At 40.2% G+C, this 22,512-nt stretch overlaps 1 protein-coding gene and 1 pseudogene across 1 annotated transcript; both read left to right on the top strand.

Moving 5' to 3' along the window:
* Positions 1-10,070: 10,070 nt before the first annotated feature.
* Positions 10,071-11,525, top strand: LOC138902614 (uncharacterized). Its single transcript, XM_070190498.1, has 3 exons — positions 10,071-10,302; positions 10,405-10,888; positions 11,045-11,525. Exons 1-3 carry the CDS (start codon positions 10,071-10,073, stop codon positions 11,523-11,525), a joined length of 1,197 nt encoding a protein of 398 aa, XP_070046599.1.
* A 745-nt stretch (positions 11,526-12,270) lies between these two features.
* On the top strand, positions 12,271-13,876 carry LOC108946098 (uncharacterized; annotated as a pseudogene).
* Positions 13,877-22,512: the final 8,636 nt, after the last annotated feature.

Raw genomic sequence — 22,512 nt, 5'->3', positions numbered from 1 at the left:
TGCAACAATTAAATCATTCAAAAACGCTTCAATACATAAAACTAGAGTTATAATGCACAAACAATCATCAATACACCAAATTCATCAAACCTTAAAAGGAACTACTCCATAATTATGGAGAAATTCACCACAAATATAATTAAAGTATAGGATCACATAGATTCGATCAAAACTCGGGTCTTGAGTGAGGAAGGAATGATGAAATCCTCGTGCTTGTGTGCTTCCAACTCCTCCTTAGCCTCCTTAGGTCAAAGTATGTCAAAATTTCAAAAAATAACGTTATTCCATGTATTTATACCAAGTAGGGTCAGGCCCAAATGAAACCACCTTCTCCTAGCTGAAATAGGACATTGGCTCTGTAAACATTACACAGGCGCGTCGCATGGGGTGACGCGCCATGCAGGGCATTAGTGGGAAAATCCAAAGACCTCAACAATCGACAGGCAATAGGATTTGGGCATCCGCCGCAGACTACGCGCCGCGGTTGTGAAGTTTTCTCAGAGTACGGATTTTACTTAATTTTTGACATCCAGACTTGGTCCTCAACCCCCGAACACGATCCCGGCTTAATCCCTTGGGATTTTACTTAGACTTCAAAGCTCCAAATAGCTCGAATTAGCTCCACAACATCTATATAGCTCAAACATACTCCTATAAGGCATAAAACACACAATAAGTGCAAAACACGACCAATTACAACTCAAACACAAATAAAGTGTAGTGAATTAGAGTGCAATAAGTGACTAAAACACGAGATTATAGCCTTCCGTCACTTATCCAAAATTGCCATCGGCTCCTCATCATAAGTCAAATCCTTGTCCAACTGCACCGAGATGAAATCCAACATATGTGATGGATCCTCATAGTACTTCTGAAGCATAGAAACATGAAACATCATATGAGCTCCCAATAAGTTGGGTAGCATGGAAAGTCTGTAGGCAACCTCACCAACTATCTCCAACACCTCGAAAGGACCAATATATCGAGGGCTCAACTTGCCCTTCTTCCCAAATCTCGTCATGCCCTTCTTAGGCAAAACTCAAAGAACAACCTTCTCGCCTTCTATGAAATCCACATCACGAACCTTCCTGTCATCATAACTTTTCTGCTTGGATTGCGTTATACGAAGCCACTCCTGAATCAATTTCACCTTCTCCAAGGCATCGCAAACAAAATTTGTGCCCGATATCCTAGCCTCGCCAGGCTCAAACCAACTAACCAAAAAGTGACATTGCCTCCCATATAAGGTCTCATACAGAGCCATCTAGATACCGGACTAATAGTTGTTATTGTATGCAAACTCCGCTAATGGAAGAAGTTGATCGCACTGGTCTCCAAAATCTATAACACAGGCCCTCAACATATCCTCCAAAATCTGAATGGTCCGCTCGGACTACCCGTCTATCTGAGGGTGGAATGTAGTGCTCAACTCAACTAACGTGCCCAACCCCACGCTGAACAGCCCTCCAAAAATGCGAAGTAAACTGAGCTCCGTGATATGAGATGATAGAAACAAGTACACCATGCAAGCGAACAATCATCCGGATGTAGATCTTAACCAACTGCTCTGAAGTGTGGGAACTCATGACTGTAATGAAATATGCAGGCTTGGTCCTTTTGTCCACAATGACCCAAACAACGTCAAATCTCCACAATGTTTGTGGCAACCCTACCATAACATCTATAGTGATGCGCTCCCACTTCCTGTACTGTATCTTAATCTTCTAAAGTATACCACCAGGTCGCTGATGCTCATACTTGACCTGCTGACAATTCAAACACCGAGCAACATACCCAATGATGTCTTTCTTCCTCTTCTGCAACTAAATGATGCTTCAAATCATGGTACATCTTTGAAGCACCCGGATAAATAGAATACAACAAATTATGAGCCTCCTCAAGAATCAAGTCTCTCAAACCATCCATATTAGGAACACAAATCCGGCCCTGAAGTCGCAACGCACCATTGTCACCAATAGTCACCTCCTTAGCACCACCTCGTTGTACCGTATCCCTAAGGACAAGCAAATGGGGATCATCATACTGACGAGCATTAATGCATCAAACAAAGATGAATGGGATACAACACAAACTAGGACTCTGCTAGGATTCGAAATATCCAATCTCGCTAATATTTTGGCCAAAGCCTAAACATCCATAGCCAAAGGCCTCTCCCCAGCTAGAATAAATGTTAAACTCCCTATACTCTCCGCCTTTCTGCTCAAGTTGTCTGCTACTATATTGGCCTTCCCTAGATGATAAAGAATGGTGATATCATAATCTTTCAACATATCAAACCATCTCTGCTGCCTCAAATTCAAATCTTTTTGTTTAAACAGATGTTGGAGACTCTGATGATCCATATACACCTCACAAGACACACCATATAAGTAATGCCTCCAAATCTTGAGCGCGTGCATAATAGATGCTAACTCCAAATCATGCACCGGGTAGTTCTTCTCATGGGGCTTTAAATGGCACGATGCGTAGGCAATCACCCTACCATCATGCATCAACATACACCCAATGCCAACCCGCGAAGCATTACAAACCGTATATGACTCCAATCCTGAAGGCAAAACCAATACTCAAGTTGTAGTCAAAGCTGACTTGAGCTTCTAAAAGCTCTCCTCACATTCATTCGACCACCTCAACAGAGTGCCCTTACAACTAAACAACATCACCAAGAACTCATAATGCCCATAACGAGTCCGAAAAGCAATCTTAGGGATGTCCGAGGCCCTGATTTTCAACTAGTGATACCCCGACCTCAAGTTAATCTTTGAGAACATGTTGGAACCCTAAAGTTGATCAAACAAATCATCAATGAGTGGCAGTGGATACATGTTCTTGATGATCACCTTGTTCAACCGCCGATAGTCAATACACATTCTCATAGACCCATTCTTTTTCTTAACAATCAACACCGGTGCACCCTAAGGTGACACACTAGGCCTGATGAACCCCTTATCTAGCAACTCCTGTAACTGATCTTTCAATTCTTTCAACTCAGCTGGAGCCATGCGATACGGTGGAATAGAAATAGGCTGAGTTCCTGGTATAAAATCAATGCCGAAATCAATATCTCTATTGAGTGGCATGCCCGATAGGTCTATAGGAAACACATCCAAAAACTCTCTCACTACTGGAACTGACTCAATAGTAGGAGTATTAGCACTAACTTATCTGACAAAAACTAGATAAACCAAACATTCTTTCTCAACCATACATTGAGTCTTCAAGAATGAGATAACTCTGCTAGGAGGGCAACCAAGAGAACCCTTCTACTCCAACCTTAACAACCCCGGCATCGCCTACATCAAAATCTTAGCGTGACAAGCAAGAATAACATAGTTTTGAGATAACCAATCCATACCCAAGGTCACATCAAAATCCATCATATCTAACAACAAGAAGTTCGTCCTCGTCTCAAAACCACAAATAGTGACCACACATGACCGATAAACTCGATCCACCATAATAGAATCACCAACAGGTGTAGACACTTGCACAAGAGCATCAAGAGAATCACCAGGCATATCTAAACAAAAAGCAAAGTATGATGACATATATGAATTAGTAGAGCCAGGATCAAGCAATATTGAAGAATCTTAGAGGCACACAGAAACAAACCTGTAATCACTACAGCAGAATCAACACCCTCGGTCCTCCCTGGGAACGCATAGCATCTGGCCTGACCTCCACTGGACTTAGCTCCCCCTCTAGGATAACCACGTCCTGGATGATCTCCACCACGAGCTGGCTGAGCGGGTTGTGTAGCAACTCGTGTGAGAATCATAGTATAACCTCCCTACCGTACTGGACCTCTACAAAGATGGGGGCAGTATTTCCTGACATGCCCCAACTCTTTACACTCATAATAACCTCTAACCGGAAATGACTGCGGGGCCTGAGTCAAACCCCATGAACCAAAATATCCACTATAGGAACCCGATACCGATGAACCCTGAATAGATGGAGCGCGATAAGAACTCATCGTGGGAAGTGCACTAAATAAAGATAGTCTGACCTGCAAAAGCTCCTCAACTGGGTGGTGGTGAATGATAGTCTAGCCTACTAGAATAGCCTCTCCCAAACCAACCTTGGCCTCCAGAAAAGGCACCCCTAAAGCTACCTAAATGTCAGGACCTCTTGTCCCTACCTTGCATCATCTCCCTAGTATCCATGCGGATGTGCTCAACACGATGTGATATCTCCACCACCTGGTGAAATAAAGTCCCGATCTCGGTCTCTCTAGCCACAGCAAGGCAAATGTTGTGGTGAAGATCGTCAATGAATCTCCTCACTCTCTCCTCCTTAGTAGGAATCAATGTAGTATCATGATGGGAAAACTCTGTAAACATCATCTTATACTCAGTAAATGACATCTAACACTATTGAAGGTTCTCAAATTGCCTCTTCGGTTCCTCTCTCCTAGTGTTTGGCACAAACTACTCCAAAAGGACCGTGGAGTACTGAGCCCATGTAAGAGGAGATGATCCTGATTGTCGACTCAACTCATAAACCTACAACCAACTCTTGGTTGGACCCTGCATCTGGAAGGCAGTGAAGTCAACCCCATTGAATTCTACTTGTCCCAAATTGTGCAGAATCTCATAAAACTGATCCAAGAATCCTTGAGAATTCTCTGAAGGTTTGAAGTGAGGAAGATGCAACTTCATGAATGTATATAAACTCTTCATCTCATCAGGTAACATCGTGGGCCTATCCTCAGGCTATGCGACAAAGGTAGGCTGAACTCCCCCAAACCGGTAACACTACAGGAGTCTGATAACCATGGGCCACCTGCTCTGGGGATGAGTAACTGGGGTCTGTGGTCCGCCCCCTGCCTTGGAAGTAGCTGGCATAATAGGAAATGCCCCGGCCTAAGAAAAACTCTCAAACAAACCTACCATGCGGATCAAATCATCCTGAACAACTAGCAAAACAAATAAACCTTGAGGAACCTGAGTTGACACCTCTGGCTCGACATAATCATGAACCTACTCCTCAACTAAAGTTACTAGTGGCTCCACAATAGCTGCAAGAGCAGGGGTCTAGCTGCGGTATGTTCCTACTCCTACCTCAGCCCCGGCCTCTTACAACCCTAGCCTGGGGTACCACTGCCTACTCAGTTACACCCGTGATCGTGTCCTCACCATATGTGAGAAAATAAAAGAGTAATGTAAGAACCCATAAAAGTTCGCCAAGTATTTAACATGCCAAGATCAAGCTAATATGTTTGGGAGGTTGTAGGATAAGTTTTATCGGAGTACAGATTTGTGAAGTATGCAATTCATTGTGAGGCGTGTAGGAGAATTGACAGGAAAGGGCAATTTTGCGATATGTTATGTGGATCGCGACTCAGTTTTGATGACTGTAGAATCATCGTGGAGTGAGGCAAGAGAAACTTAGTTTTTGAGGGTTATTTCGCGGTGGATTATGCGGATCGCACATAAGTCGCGGAATTGTTAGGGGAATTCTTGAAGGAGATTTCGCGGCCTGATGTGCGGACCGTAGAACCATTTTGTGGACCGCTGATCCGCGAAACACCTATCTAGTTCCAAATCAAATTAGGAGCACCATTTCGCGATCTATTTCATGGACCACATAGCTATTTTGCAGTCCATTCTGCCATCGCAGACCCGACACAGAGGGTTGTTTTTGGGAAAAATTTACCCATCCCTATTTTAACAAAAAGGCCTCATAGGTTATTTTAGAATTCAAAATCTGGTGGTTTGAGAGCGAGAAATGCTATATATATATATATATATATATATATATATATATATATATATATGAGAGAGAGAGAGAGAGAGAGAGAGAGAGAGAGAGAGAGAGAGAGATGAGAGCTCAAACACCTCTACATTATCTTTTCTTGCTCTAATCTTGGGGATTCAAGGAGGGAAGCACACAAGATCTTCTAGATACAAGTTAAGACATCATCCTTAGCCCTGTTGCAAAGTTTAATAATGGGTTTAAGTAGGATTTTGTTATTATAGTGGCTTACGGGATGGTGATTGGAAGCCATAAGCCCTAAATCTTGAAAATTGGATGTTGTGAAGAATAGGAAATGAGGTTTTTGGGTTGGAAAATTAATGGTAGGGCATGCATGTGCCAATGGAGGTGGTTGGTTATCTTAGAATGATTGTGAGGAAATTGTTTGCTTGAAAATTAGTTAGGGGGTGAAGAAATCCCATTATAGAAACTTGTAGATGAGTATGCACATAAAGTGTTTGACAAAATACCAGAAAGACCTACATTATGATAATTCCTACTAATAGTGATTCTATTGAACTATGTCGATGTAGATTGAAGTACAAAGAGAAGTGAAACTTCGTACGGAACTTAAGAAAAGCTCGATTAAGGGATGTTGGCTAAACTCCTTCTGTAAAATCGGATTCCATGAACCCCTTGTGAACTCCAAGTATGGTTTCCCAAGTTCCAACTCTTATTTTGTTAAATCGCCCCAAATGAATGATCTATCAAATACGTATGTACTCAAGTCTTGTTTTAATTACTAACCTTATGCTCTTCTTTGAAAAATACTTCAGATGTGATAGACTTAATGAATGCCTATGAATCCAATTCATGTTTCTATTGAAATTGATATGCTCTCCTTCTGGAAAAGCTTTAAGTATTTTAAGATCTTATATACTCATGTATTTGTAGCTATGATTCCCCATGTTTTAAATACCTTTAATATTATATGATGACCTATGGCAAGTAAAGGAAGAAAAATCGTGAAAGTGAAATGTGTTCATTTGCCAAATAAGAATGATGATGAATTGTACGTCCCGAGGGACAATGAAAAGAAAAGGTTTTCTAATATGCTTTACTTGAATTTTTTTTTGAGGTATTGTTATGTCATCAAGAAAAGATGAGTTGTAGAGGCCTAAGCCTGAAACTACACGTGCCGGTGTAGGAGATGAATGGGAGACAAATCTCCTTAGCACTAAGATGAGAATGTTTCCATTTAATTGGGATGAATGGATTGCTATCAAAGACCATGTCAACCCACACGGTATTATGGTGAGATGGCCTAGCCGAGATCAGATACCATGTCGCTGATAAGTGGGGATTTTGACTACTTATTAGTATTTTTTTGCTTTCGTTTTAGTCCAAAAGCGTATAATTGTGTTTCTGAAAACTGAAAAAATATTCTTAATTGCAGGAATAGTGGAAAATGAGCCCCCAAGATGAAATCCAACTCAAGAAGGAGTGATCTGAACTCAAGGACACAAAAAGGCACAGAAGCTCAGAAGTGCGGACCGCAAATTTTCATCTACGGCCGCAGATTGTGAAGAAACTCCTATTAGAGACAAGTGCAAAGTGCGGTCCGCACATGACATGTGCGGCCGCATAACCTGGGCAAGAGCAAAAGTTCATAGAACATGCATCTCAAGTTCAACAGAAGTGCGAACCACACAATTATTGTCTGGCCGCAGAAGAACAGCTACACGGGCGTAGTAATATTTGTGCGATCCACAGAAGAGCAATGTGCAGCCGCACTCAGAAATGCACGGACCGCAAAAAGAGAGAAGTGCGGCCGCAGTTCAAAATTATGCGGCTGCAGGTTTCCATTCCTTTCAGGCTGAAGCAAAGTGCGGACCGCACATGGAATTGTGCGGCCGCAGAACCTCCGAAAGGGTATTTTTGTCAAAAAATTCCAGCACTGTATAAATAGAAGAGTTTCACTTTTTTAGGTCAAGTTTTGACATCAGCAGCTACAGTAGACGTTTTCTTTTACTCTTTTTAGTAGTTTTTGCTATTTTGAGATTTTTGAATATTGATTTCATCATTTTAATTATCAATATGGGTTTAATTATCACTTCCTCTTCTTTTTCTCCCAATTTAAGCATGAGTAGCTAGATTTTCACTAGGGTTGTGACTCAACCCTAGTGTGTAAACTTAATGGGTGTTTGATTTATTGCTTGTTTATGGTTGGATGTTAATTATCTAGCCTAGTTCTTGCTTTTATGTGAAGAATTAATAGTTGCAAACATTATTTCATGCCTATTTGACTTGCTCTCTATTTGAGAAAGAGAGACTTAGTGTAGGAAAACTTGGCTAGCAAGAAATTGGGTCAATCGAGAAATTGATAAGCCCAATTAAAGGGTTGAACCTAGAGATAGTAAAACCCGACTTGAGCTTATCATCTACTGTTTTGTTCAATACCCATTTGGACTTGAGAAAGCCAAATTAGGCAAAATTACTTTCTGACCGAGAGGTATTGAGTGGGTACTTGGGTATTGATAGCTATAATACACCCCGACCAATAAAACAAGCTTTAAAGTTTACAACCCATTAGGCGAACACCTAGGTGAAGGTCACAACCCAAGGCCTTTCATGTCATTTGAAAAAAAACCAAAAACACTTTCCTAGTTTAAATTCTTAGTTTGTAATCTTCGTTTAAATTAGACCTAGAAACAACCCAAATTTGTGGAAGTGCAATTTGAGATAATTCAAGCTCATACACTATAATATATATTCCTAAGATCCATTCATAGCTCCCTGTGGAAAATCAACTCTGACTCCTTGTTGGATATTACTATTGCATTGACCGTTTTAATATCCTCAAATAGAGGAGTAAAATTGGACGAGATCAATTTTTGATACCGTTGCCGGGGAGCTAAAAGACGGTGTAAGCTGTATATTTAGGTGAGTTTTTGGATTTTTTTTTTTCCTTCCTTGTTACTAACGCGTGAGTATTGTAGGTGCAATCATGGCAAACAATGAGCTAGGAAACATAGCCGTGGGGGATGTGGACCTTGATGATGATGCAATGGATGAGGTCCCTATTGAACCTCAAGCCAATAGACGAGGCCGACCGCCTCAAGGCAATGTACCCGTTCCACCCCCACCTCTACCACGAGCGGCTCCACATCGGGTGTTGCCGAATGAAGGGTATGCAAATGCTCTAGTACCACCCCGTATTAGGGTGGGAAACTTTCAAATATCCAACGTAATGCTCACTTTGCTCAAGCAACGAGGGTTCTTCACCAGTGCACCGGGTCAAAATGCATATAAACACTTGAAGAGGTTCGTTGATACATGTTGGGGGAGCAAACAAACAAATATCTCCAAGGATTCTTTGAGGCTAAGGATTTTTTCCTTCTCTCTATGGGGGAAAGCTTTAGATTTGTGGAACGTTTGCCAAATCATTCCATTCATACTTGGGATGAACTAGCGGAGAAATTTATTTCAAAGTACTTCTCTCCCGGGCACATGGCCATTCTTCAGGATAAAATTCTAGCATTCAAGCAAGAGCCCAATGAACCACTACACGAGATATGGGAAAGATATAGGACAATGGTGAAAGAGTGCCCCAACAATGATATGACGGAGAACATGATTCAACAAACTTTCTATCAGGGGATCAATACCACCAACCAATGTGTAGTGAATCTACTTGCCGGAGGGAACTTCATGACTACGCCTTATACGGAGGCATGTGATATTTTGGATGAGATGGAAGATACTTCATCGGCATGGCAATCTAGAGCCAATCAATTCTTCTTCATAAAGAGTTACATGACCATGGGCAAGCCATAACCGAGTTGACAACCACCATGAACCAATTGACAAAGGCTCAACTTCAACAAGTGCAAAACCCGAGGTAAGTCAATGCTATGGAAGGAATAAATATGATGGTAAACAAGAGAAGAAAAAGAAGTCCACAAGTGCATCAAAGAGTGGACAATTTTGTACAAGAAGATAGTGGATTTGATCAAGGTGATTCTTACAATGATCAAGAAGAAGAGTTCCAATATGTGAACAACTTTCAAGGGCAAAGAAACAACTTCTAAGGTCCTAGTCAACAACAATGGAGACCTTCGAATAATCAAGGCAATTGGAATTCTAAATATCAAGGTAATTGGAGTGGAAGCAATAACCAAGATAATTGGCAAAACAATAATAACCAAGGCAATTGGGGAGGCAACAACCAAGGCGGGTGGAACAACAACCAAGGAAATCGGGGTTTGGGTTTTCAAAGACTCCTGATGTATCAACAACCGAGCACCCCACCTCCTTATCCTTCCCATGGTCCTAGTTCCTCCAACAATGAAATGGGTCATATTGAGAACATATTCAAGCAAATAATGGAGAAGAATGTCGATTCCGATGCCCAACTTGCTTCATACAACACATCAATCAGAAACTTAGAAGTGCAAATGGGTCAAATCTCTCAAGCTTTAAATTCTCGTCCTAAGGGGGCACTACCAAGCGATACGGTGGTGAACCCGAAGGGTGGGAACAATACGGGGCATACTATGGCCGTTACTATAAGAAGTGGAAGAGGTGGGAATGCACCTACCTCAAGTCAAAAGTAACCTATGGATGATGAGTAAGTGGTAGAAGAAGAGGAGATCACGAACAATGCTATGTAAGCAAATGATGAAGTGCGGATTGATATTGACGACACGGCGGAAGAGACTCAAGAGGATATGAACCTGTCTGGGGATCATGTGATTGACATACCGGAAATGGTAGTGCAAAAAGCTAAGGTATTGTTGTCTAAGCCACCTCCTCCCTATCCTCAAAGGCTTGCCAAGAAAAATGGCGAGAATCAATTTAAGAAGTTCATTGATATGATGAAGATTCTCTCTATAAATGTGCCATTAGTTGAAGCTTTGGAGAAAATATCCGGATATGCAAAGTTTATGAAGGACTTAGTGACAAAGAAGAGATCGATGAATTATGAAACTATCAAAGTCACTCACCAAGTGAGTGAAATTGTGCATTCGATGGCTCAAAAGTTGGAAGATCCAGGTGCTTTTACAATTCTTTGTACTGTTGGAAGTGCCGAGTTTGAAAAATCTCTTTGTGACCTTGGGGCGAGTATCAACCTGATGCCCCATTCGGTTTTCAAGACATTAGGAATTAGGCAACCAAGACCCACATCTATGGCCGATCGTACAATGAAGAGACCATTGGGGGTGATTGAGGATGTATTGGTTCGAGTTGACAAGTTCATTCTCCCGATGGATTTTGTTATTCTTGATTATGAAGTGGACTATGAGGTGCCGATTATTCTTGGCAGACCTTTCCTTGCTATGGGGAAGGCTCTTATTGATGTGGAAGCCGGTGTACTCACTTTCCGGATGGGTGATGAAAAGGTGATATTCCATGTGTGCAAATCTATGAGGCAACTGAATAGCAATGAAGTGTGTTCGTTCGTGGACTTGGTGACCGATGTGATTATTGATGATACAAGTGCCACGATTAATGTGGGTGACATGTTGGAGGCTGTTTTGCTCAATTTTAATGATGATGAAATGGATGGCTTTATGGAATGTGTTGATTATTTGCAAGGGATGGGGTCACACAATTATGCACCTCGGAAACTTTTCTTGGATCTAGAGAATAGCAAAACTCCTCCAACAAAGCCTTCAATTGAAGAGCCTCCTATCTTGGAGTTGAAGCCATTAACTCCATATCTCAGGTATGAATTCCTTGGCTCTTGCTCTACTTTACCGGTTATTCTTTCCTCTTGGTGCTTGAATTTGGCACTTCTTTTTTAGATTGGCCACTAGAAGGTTGAATTTGACACTTCTTTTATATGGATTATTGATAGCATTTCTATTATTGGGAATTTGACAAAGCCTCGGTGGAGAAGAATTAAAACTTATTAGACACTGGCCACGCCCCACGAAAATGGTGCTATTTACAAAACAGGTCGGTAATTCTCACAGTAAATATTTACCAATGACTTAAATTTTTGAACTTTAAACAAGAAAAACAATGGAAAGTGAATATCTTGTGATCGTGCAATTGTATAATAAAGATGTACAATTACACATTCACTCAAGGACATAAATTCCTTTTCTAGATGATATGTAGATGGTATTGAAAAGGAACAAAAGGGCGTGCAAAGTTTGAAGGAACATAACAGCATGAAAAACTTGAGAAACTAAGGAGGTGTTTTATATGGAGAACAAGAATATCATTTTACTTACATGTTTAATAATGATAACGAACCTCGATAACAATATCTTTAAATGTTGATTATAGTTTTGTGATATGAAGTTTAGACTATATTAGATTACTATAATCTAGGAGCCGACTGAATAAATTATCCTTCACATGTGATTAAGAATATAAAAGGTAGTTTTATAGTTTTGTGTTCTCTTTACATGAGCGTCACTCCAGTGAGCGCCAATCATCTATTGAAACACCTTCTAGCCGATAGTGGATTTCGTGAACGGCAAGTTAGAAAAATCTCAGACTTATAAATCAACTCATCTTCGATCCAAGTTTTCAGAAGAAATGTCAGTTGCACAAGCTTGTATGGCTGTTGCTGACATTATGAAGGATTTTGGTTACATGGTTGTTGAGCCCTGTAAGTGTGCACATTTTGGTTCCTTTAATTCTCCAGGCATTAAAAAGAAATTCAGGATTAATGAACTTGCTTTCCCCCGTCTTTATAGATATCACTTAGCTTGTTGAGGCCACTACAGTTCTATTACGTGAACAGTCTGCTTGTCAGCTCGTAGAATCAGATAGTGAGGTTGATGACGATGACACTGAACATGACGAAGGGATAATGGATGTTGTTTCTGATCTCCTCCCTGCATTTGCAAAGTCCATGGGTTCCCATTTTGCCCCCATCTTTTCAATGTTGTTCAATTCTTTGATGAAATTTGCAGTATGTTTTGGATGCTGCACTATACAATTTCTTTTTGGTCATAAGCCTTCAAACTCTCATCTCATGTTTTTTCTATCCTTTGCCTTAGAGATTAGCTTTAGTCGCAGTGTTTAATGTCATAACCCATGCAATTGCAGAAAGCATCACGCCCACCGCAAGATCGGACCATGGTCGTTGCAACCCTTGCAGAAGTTGCTCAACACATGGGTGCTCCAATTGATGGCTATATTGATGTAAAATTCTGCAAAAACTAGTTAAATGGTTCTTTTGTTCTAACTCTCCAATACATACACGCACACACTTTCAATAGTTCTGCAACTGAATTGAAGAATACTAATTGTGTTTCAGGCTTTGAGGTCCCTGGTTCTTAAAGAATTAGCATTAGCAGATGCTACAAACCGAAGGAATGCAGCATTTTGTGCAAAAATGGTGGTGATGCTGCTTTGAAGTATGCTTTCATATGCACACCTTGTTTATCTATCTCCTTCTGTTCCTAAGAAGTGTTCCGAGTTTGTGGGGTTGTATCCACTGATTTATTTACCATCTGCCTTCTTCGTTGGTACATCATATATCTGATTTATTCATTTTATTCTAGATTCTAGATATTATGGGGATGCCTTACGGGGTCTTTACCCATTATTTGGCGAATTTGAGCCAGATAATGCAGTGAGAGACAATGCTGCTTGTGCGGTGGCATGATGATAATGGTCCGTCCAGAGACAATCCCACTGAATCAGGTATGCAGTTTGACCTTTATCGTTTTTGGTTTTGAACGTTTTCCTCTATTTGTATGGGCGTGTATTGATGTTGTACTTTCTTTAGGTGCTACCTGTTTTCTTGAAAGTTCTTCCTCTAAAAGAAGATCACGAGGAATCCATGGCAGTCTACAGTTGCATATACCATCTTGTTTTGTCATCTGACTCAGGTATTTTGTGTCTCATCTTATCTGTCACATTAATTATCATTCTTGTTTTCTTATGTCTCCATCCTCTGTGGAATTTAATATTAGACACTTCTTTCCTTCTGTTTTGTTCTCTTGTGAATATGCAGATCCTATCTTTGGTTCCAGAGTTGGTAAATGTTTTTGCCCAGATTGCCATGTCACATGTGGAAACCCCTAAAGTCAAGGCTAATGTTGGAAGAGCATTTTCTCACCTAATTTCAGTTTATGGTCAACCAATGCAGCTTCTTTTGAGTAATCTTTCACTTGCACATGCTAATTTCTAATCCGATGGTCATAATATGCAAGACAAAATCGCCGCAAATGCATTATTTTTTTTGTAGTGATGGGGGTAGCATTTTTACAATAAAGCTTTTGACACCTTGCTTAGCAAGTATGGTGTCATTCTTAAAGTTACGACTCCCTATCACCCTCAAGCTAGCGGTCAAGTAGAAATCTCCAACCGGAAGATAAAGAGTATTTTGTCCAAAACAGTGAATGCTAACCGGACGGATTGGTCAAAGAAGCTTGATGATGCACTAAGGGCTTATCGGACTGCTTTCAAAACTCCAATCGGGATGTCTCCATACCGGTTGGTGTTTGGCAAAGCTTGTCATCTTCCAGTGGAACTTGAGCACAAGGCCATGTGGGCTTTAAAGAAGTTAAATCTTGATTTGGATGCAACTGCTAACTTGCGGGTTGCACATTTAAATGAATTAGATGAATTCTGGTACCATGTATATGCAAGTTTGTCCTTGTACAAAGAAAGAATGAAGTACCTTCATGACAAATACATGCGAAACAGGGAGTTCAACGTGGGCAATATTGTTTTGTTGTTCAACTTACGATTGAAGATATTTCTCGGAAAGCTGAAATCCAAATGGAGTCGTCCCTTTGAAATTATGGGTGTGACACCTTTTGGTGCATTGGACTTCAAGAATAAAAATGATGAGGTATTCTGAGTCAATGGTCACCGGGTGAAGCATTATTTGGGATAAGCTGATGATGGCCACGTGGTGGCAGTGATTCATTTGAAGTGATGGTAATCTATGTCGTGCCGCGACGTTAAATCAGGCACTTCTTGGGAGGCAACCCATGTTTCTTTTTTCTTTTTTCTTCTTTTTTTCTTCTTTTTTTCTTCTTTAGATAGGTCTTATTTTGTGATAACTGGATTTGAAGTGTGTTGCACGAAGGTGTGTGCTTTACAAGATTTGTGCTCAGAAAAATTGGCTAAGTATGGAAAAAGTGCGGACCGCACAATTCTTATGCGGACTGCACAATTGTGGACGCTACAGCAGAAGGCAAATGCGGCCACACAATTCCTGTGCAGACCGCACAACTTGATATGGAAAAATGCAAACTCTCTGAAGTTTGTTTGTCAGAGAAACAACCAAAGTGCGGCCGCACAGCGAATTCTGCGGTCCGCACCAAAATCTGCGGCCGCACAGCTAAATCTGCGGACCGCAGATCAACAAAAGAAAGTGGAACATCAGGTAACAGAGTGCGGACCGCAGAAGGAATTCTGCGGCCACACTCGTCTCTTGATTCCTTAGCCAAACCCACTGTGTATAAATAGTAACCCTAAGGCTACTATTGAAACTTTCCATTTTCTGAGAAATCAAACTAAAATTTTGCACGCATCTGATTCAATCATCTACAACCTAATTATGCATCTGTGATTATTCCTTAGAACCACTTCATCACTGGTATGTTCAAATCATTTCTAAGATTCTTAAATTTTCTTAGTTTAATTTATAATTTGTTAGTTAGTTTAGACCATTTGTCAATTTCATATCCATACGGGGTTTAAATTATGTGGGTTAACTCTTACTTGCTTTTTGGTGAGTGGGTAGTTTGATTATCATGTTTAGTTGCTATCACCATGTCCAATTTGTGCTTAAATCGAAAACCTATAAGACTCTGCCCGATTGAATTTTGAAATATACGGCCGCACAAGAAATTGCGCGGTCCGCAGAAGTATGGATTAGGGTAGTTGGTGAGGCAAGATTATGAGGACCGCACTTAAATTTGTGCGGACCACAGTAATTTCATCGCAGCCACAGAAAAGTGTGTGCGGCCACAAATCAGGCCAATCTCTATCATTAGAGAGTTTGCACTTTTGGAAAGTTTCATGTGCAGCCGCACTTGTAATTGTGCAGACCGCACTTCAATTATGTGGTCGCACTCAAAATTGTGCGGACCGCAGTGTCATTGCTGCGGCCGCACTTTAAAATTGTATGGTCCGCACAACCCAGGTTATGGCCGCACTTGCAATTGTGCGGACCGCATTTCCCCACCCTGCAACATGTTTTGTTATGTGACTTTCTATTTATCAACAATTGAATTGGAACTAACTCCTGCTGCTATTTGTTATAGAAAATGATTAGATCACGAGGTCGTGGTGATACATCAAAGGGGAGGGGTGAACCTTCCAGAGAAAGAAGCAAAAGCAGTTTACCCCTCGCCCTCCAAAGGGCAATCAGTTAGAAATCCATAGCAGGCCGAGGAAGACAGCTCGAGCCTTCCGAGTCTAGTTTATATGCCCCATCTCGGGAAGCGTCGGAGGGTGACTCAATGCAAGAGCAGCATGTTGTTCAATCACAGCCACAGCAGCCACAGGGCAGATACCAACTTAGAGACGAGCCTTCCACCTCTGAGAGCTCTTCCGAGGGCTCGGAAGGTGACAGTCAGGCTTCAGAGCCCTCATCCATACATGTCCCCGACGCACCTGCTACTACAGTAGATGTTGATGATATTCTGGATGATGGCCAAGGGGGTGATACCAGAGTAGCCAGCCTTGAGAGGTCGAAGAAGAAAGAGATTTGGGAAGATAGGTTTGCCAGTCTGGCTGCTTTCAAAAGCTTTCGAGAGTAATGGCTAATGAGATCGCTCACTCTTGAGCGTCAGTTCATTATAAAACACCTTGACAAATACAACCCGGCAGTGTTGAGAGACTTCCAAGAGCGGAAGTGGTGGATGTGGTTCACCAAAAGTGTGGTATATGCCAAGGAATACCTGGTCCGGGAATTTTACGCCAATATGGCGCATATAAAGAATGGGACCAAGGTAATAAAAGTGAGAAATCTAAAGGTGCGATTCGATCAGAGCACCCTGAACACGTATTTAAGGTTTGAGGATGTGGAGCCTGTGCAATACCTGGAAAAGTTAGCACTGGGAGATGCAGTTCGACCATGGCTAGGTAAGATTCTTGCAGCTCCGGGGCCACCTCCGGCATGGATCACATCAGGGGTTCCCATTCAGCGGAACACCCTAAATTTTGAGGCAAAGGGATGGCAAACATTCGTGTGTAGCAGACTAGACCCGTGCCAAAATGAAACAAAACTTCCAATTCAGCGGGCAGTGCTAGTCGCTTCTATCATGGCCAGGTACCCAATCAATGTGGGTGCCGTGATGTCGGCCAATATGTCTGTGGTCGCCAGGCAAGGTGACACCTCCTACCCATATCCCAACACTATCACTGAGTACCTTACGAATGCGGGTGTGGAGACGAGGGATTTTGATACCAAGGTGCGGGCGAAGAATCCCTTCTCATGGTATTCTTTAATGGGTGGTGGAAACCCAAAGAAAAAGGGTCAACCCTCTACTACTGCAGGCCAGTCTGATGAGCTTGCCGGGGTAGCTGCTGAGACAGTTGACATGCCATCTATTTCAGCAGAGCCTGCTGAAGGTGCAGCAGCTATGCCTCCACCTCCTTCTTCAGGTCCCTCAGCATAAGTGCCTTCCATATCGGCTTTGAAGCCGGTGCCCATGCCCGCTCTTCAACTATCTACGCTGCGAGTCTCCCAAACATTAGCGAGCCTCAACAACTGGATGCAGACAGCCACTGCAAAGCTATCTGACATATCCAGTGTTGTTGTAGCACAGTCATCCACTCCGGTACCCCACATTCCTCCGACAGTGGAGGATACATTGAAGATGATTTTGGATAACCAGACTACCATCATGAACACCTTGGTAGCACATGGTGCAGTGATTGAGGAGTTGGGGAAGTAGGTAAAGAAAATGAAGAAATCCCAAGCGTCCAAGAAATCAGTTGACAGGCTGAGGAGAGAGGTGACCAAGATAGTGGCAGCTGGTGATCTTTCATTTGATATGCTCATGGGGTTAGAGCCACCAGCACCAGTAGATCCAGCAGCACCATCAGCTCCAGTGGCACCAGCTGGCCATCTGAGGAGCCAGACCTGGTTGTCGACACTATTGAGGCAGTGCGCCAGATGTTCACCAACCTAGTTACTCCCAGAGCCGATGATGATGAGATCCAGTTAGAGGAGACTGAGGGTGGTTACACTGCTATAGACACGGAGATGTCCGAGGACACATAGGGAGTCTTTTTCACTCTTACCCTTCTTTATTCTTGTTTTGATTAAGCATTGGAAGACAATGCTTATTTTTAGTCGGGGGGGTGGAGTTATTTGATTTGCTATTTGGATGACTTTTAGACATTTGGTTTGTAATAACTGACAATATTTTCTTCTTTCTCTTCATTCTGTATATATATATTCGCTCTATTCTCTCTTGATGTATATATTCTCTCTTTTCCTCTCTCATTATTTATATTCGTTAGCTTCTTTATTCCGTTTTCTTATTAGTCTATGTTTAATCTAATAGTTTCTTTTTAATTTTGTAGCTTCTTTTTATGTTTTAATAAACAATAAGTCTTTGGTTTTCTTAATGTCACGGTTCTTTCTAAAGGTCATTTTTGTGTGAACCGGGTGACTCTTTCCAACGATGGATGGCGTGACAACCTTCTTAAAAGAATGATTCCATTTTTGGTATTTAGGTAAGAATAATAGTAGTAATGAATAAAAAAACCTAATTGAGTCAAGCTCGAAGAGTAAACATGCTTCACTTGGTACCCGCTTGAAACTTTCCATGGCCCACCAATGTTGTTATCCCTAGTCAACTCATTTGAGCCTAAAACCTTTCTCATTTGATAACCATGTTACAATTCTGTCGTGACCCTCTCTTGGCACCCGAGCTTTCCTTAACACTCTTGTGAAACAATTGGCTAAAAACATAAGTTTGGGGGAGAGACTAAGAGTTTGAAAAAGGTATCAAGGCACAAAAAGAGAAAAGAAATAAAGAGAAGGAAAGGCAAGAAAAAGAAAGAAAGAACAAAAAGAAAAATGCAAAAAGAAAGTGAATAAGTTGAAGAGTTGAAGGGATTCAAAGAAAAGTAATGATGCAAAGCATGGAGAAAGCAAAAAAGGAGAAAATGAATATCATGACCAAGAAAGAGTGATGCTAAGTCTCTCTAATCCCCCTATGGAAAAGAAATTGCCTCAAAGATTTGGCAAAGCATGAGCCGATAAGAGAAAATGGAGTGCTTAAGGAAAGATACTCGTTCTATCATAGCATATCCAACCGTAGTCCAAAAGCCTTCATTGCATTCCGAAAAAGCCCTACGTGATTTCAAGCCGAGTGAGCTTACATTAGTGGTGATTTACATGAGGGGCAAGCCTATGGTACTTAAAGCCATACTTGTGACATTCTTTTGAGAGAGAAGAGCGAACCTTTCACAAATCTTTGAATTGAGTGCTACATTCTTAAGTGAGATATGCAAATGGAGAGTAGAGAGGAAGAGTTTGGGATCCATAATGATCTACATGAAAGAGCGAGCTTCCTTGATGAATGAAGTCAACTCTTGATGTTCAAGTGTCACATTAGAACTATTTGTGCTTAAAAGTTTAACCCATTGCCTTGTTAATAATTCATAAGTGTTGTGGGTAATTGTTGGTCCCAATTGATGCGTGATTGATGCATCTTTGATTAGCAGGAATAGCTCTTAACTTGTAGAGGTGGGAATTACCTTATTTTCTTGAGCAGAAGCAAAAGCTTAAGTTTGGGGAGTTGATAAGTGGGGATTTTGACTACTTATTAGCACCTTTTTGCTTTCGTTTTAGTTCAAAAGCATTTAATTGTGTTCCCGAAAACTGATGAAATATGCTTAATTGCAGAAATGGTGAAAAATGAGCCACCAAGATGAAATCCAACTCAAGAAGGAGTGATCTGAACTCAAGGACACAAACAGGCACAGAAGCTCAGAAGTGCGGACCGTAGATTTTCATATGCGGCCGCAGATTGTGAAGAAACTCCTATCAGAGACAAGTGCAAAGTGCGATCCGCACATGACATGTGCGGCCGCAAAACCTGGGCAAGAGCAAAAGTTCAGAGAAGTTGCATTTCAAGTTCAACAAAAGTGCGGACCGCACAATTATTGTGCGGCCGCAGTCACATTTGTGTGGTCCGCAGAAGAGCAATGTGTGGCCGCACTCAGAAATGCGCGAACCGCAGAAAGAGAGAAGTGCGGCCGCAATTCAGAATTACGCGGCCGCAGGTTTCCATTCCTGTCAGGCTGAAGAAAAGTACGGACCGCACATGGAATTGTGCGGCCGCAGAACCTCCGAAAGGGCATTTTTGTCCGAAAATTTTAGCACTGTATAAATAGAAGAGTTTTACTTTTTTAGGTCAAGTTTTGATATCAACAGCTACAGTAGACATTTTCTTTTACTCTTTTTAGTAGTTTTTGCTATTTTGAGCTTTTTGAATATTGATTTCATCATTTTATTTATCAATATGGGTTTAATTATCACTTCTTCTTTTTCTCCCAATTTAAACATGAGTAGCTAGATTTTCACTAGGGTTGTGACCCAACCCTAGTGTGTAAACTTAATGGGTATTTGATTTATTGCTTGTTTATGGTTGGGTGTTGATTATCTAGCCCAGTTCTTATTTTTATGTGAAGAATTAATGGTTGCAAATATTATTTCATGCTTATTTGACTTGGTCTCTACTTGAGAAAGAGAGACTTAGTCTAGAAAAATTTAGCTAGCAAGAAATTGGGTCAATCGAGAGATTGATAAGCCCAATTAAATGGTTGAACCTAGAAATAGTAAAATTCGACTTAAGCTTATCATCTACTATTTTGTTCAATACCCATTTGGACCTGAAAAAGCCAAATTGGGCAAAATCACTCTCTGACCGAGAGGTATTGAGTGGGTACTTGGGTGTTGATTGTGAGCACCTAATTTTTGATTATATTTAAATTTTTACCACCTTCTACTATGTAAATATTTTTAAAAATTTAATATACATATTTTTTTAGCTTTGTTATATTTTTTTTACTTTTCGGATGGAAATAAAATAATAGAAAAATTAAAAGTAAGGAATAAAAAATGAAAAGTAAAAGTAGGTAGAACTTATTTTTTAAAAAAAAAGTGAAAGAAAGTGGAAAATTTAAAAAAATAAAAGTAAGAGAATGTGAAAATTTAAAAAATAAAAAGTAAAAGAAAGTTGGAATTAAAAAATAAAAGTAAAGGTAGCTGAAAATTTTAAAAAAAAAGTAAAAGAAAGTGAAAATTTTTTTAAAAAAAAGGTAAAATAAGTGGAAATTAAAAAAAGAAAAGTAAAATAAGTGGAAAAAAAAAAGTAAAAAAAGTGGAAAATTAAAAAAATAAAAGTAAATGAAAGTGGGGAATTATTGTTTTTAAAAAAGAAGAAAAATGGGAAGTGAGAATTCTTTTAAATTAAAACATAATAAAATAATAAAATAAAAATCTGAAAAAATTTCGAAATTTTTTCCCTATAAATAGAAGAGAAATGTGAGGAGAAAAAAGGGGGAAGAGAGAAAAAAAAAAGAAGAGAGGAGGAAATTGAGAGAAATTATTTTTTCTTCTTCTACGCTAAGGGAATTTCTACTTATGTCATTCTTTTTTCGTCTTTCTTTCGAAAAATCTAGCAATTCATCACCCAAAACCCAACAAAAATTATTTCAAAACATCCCTTTTTACACGCCAAAAAATGGAGTCAATAGTCGAGATTGAGGATTCCGTTGGAGCTCTGTTCACTAGGTTTGATGATATTCGTCGCTTATGCTTGTTCGACGTTCGTCTGAGTTATTGTACCTGTTCTTGGAGACTCATTTAGTTGAAAATTTTGCATTAAAGGTTTATTCTTCCCTCTGTTCTTTTTATCTTATTTCATGTGGTTTTATTTATTTGCTTTTAAACTTTATAAATAATAATGTAAGTTAGTCCTTAAATGCTATATGCTTAATCATGTTTTTGAAAATATGGTATTCAAACTTGTTTAAAGTTGGGAAGATTTGGACCCTAATGAGTTTGGGCTTCAATTATTGGGTTGTAGGGTATTGGTATATGATGGTTTATTTATTCAAATATCTAAAATCATACACTTCTTCCACAAGTAATTTCATAATTCACGGCCTTCACAATAATCTCAAACTTAGGAAAGAAACAAATCATGAATGCGCTAGAATGCTTTTGGCGTACTCTTAATTAATTGAATCATCGTGATTATGTATACGTTCGCGTGACATAATTAAGATTCCCAAAATTAAAACCGAAGTATGTGTTCGCGCAACTTTGGTCAAAACAATCTTAATATAATAAAATGCTATTAATTGTGTACACGTACGAGTGACATTATTTTGGCACAATAAACAAAACGGATTCACATACGTGATTCATTTCAAAGATAATTTCATATTTTAATAATTAAAAGCGGATATATAAAGCATGAAAACCAATAAATCACAGTTTATCCAAAATTAATTCAAGCCAAATGTAGTCAATAAAGAGACCGTGCTAGAACCACGGGACTCGGGGAATTCCATACACCTTCTCCGCGGTCAACAGAATTTCTTACCCGGACTTTATTTTCGCAGACCAATAATAATAGAGTCAAACCTTCCTTTGACTAGGGATTCAAATAAAATGTGACTTGGAACAGCCAAGAAATCAATTCCAAGTGGCGACTCTGTAAATAAAATAATCCTTACTCAAATTTGTCACTTTAATTGAAAAAATTCTTTAACCCATAATAATCCATAATACATATCTTTTGGGGGGGTATAAAAGGGGTGTGATAGCTCTGGCGACTC

Source organism: Nicotiana tomentosiformis, chromosome 12 (genome assembly GCF_000390325.3).
Source record: "Nicotiana tomentosiformis chromosome 12, ASM39032v3, whole genome shotgun sequence".
NCBI classification, from domain to species: Eukaryota; Viridiplantae; Streptophyta; class Magnoliopsida; order Solanales; family Solanaceae; genus Nicotiana; species Nicotiana tomentosiformis.
The sequence above is the reverse complement of the archived record's forward strand: the minus strand, read 5'-3'. Positions and strand labels throughout refer to the sequence as shown.

Coding starts and splice junctions, on each gene's coding strand:
- LOC138902614 (XM_070190498.1), top strand. CDS start 10,071: ATGGGTCATATTGAGAACATATTCAAGCAAATAATGGAGAAGAATGTC. Junction 10,303..10,404: donor TACTATAAGAAGTGGAAGAG/GTGGGAATGCAC, acceptor CAAATGATGAAG/TGCGGATTGATATTGACGAC. Junction 10,889..11,044: donor TTCAAGACATTAGGAATTAG/GCAACCAAGACC, acceptor TATTCTTGGCAG/ACCTTTCCTTGCTATGGGGA.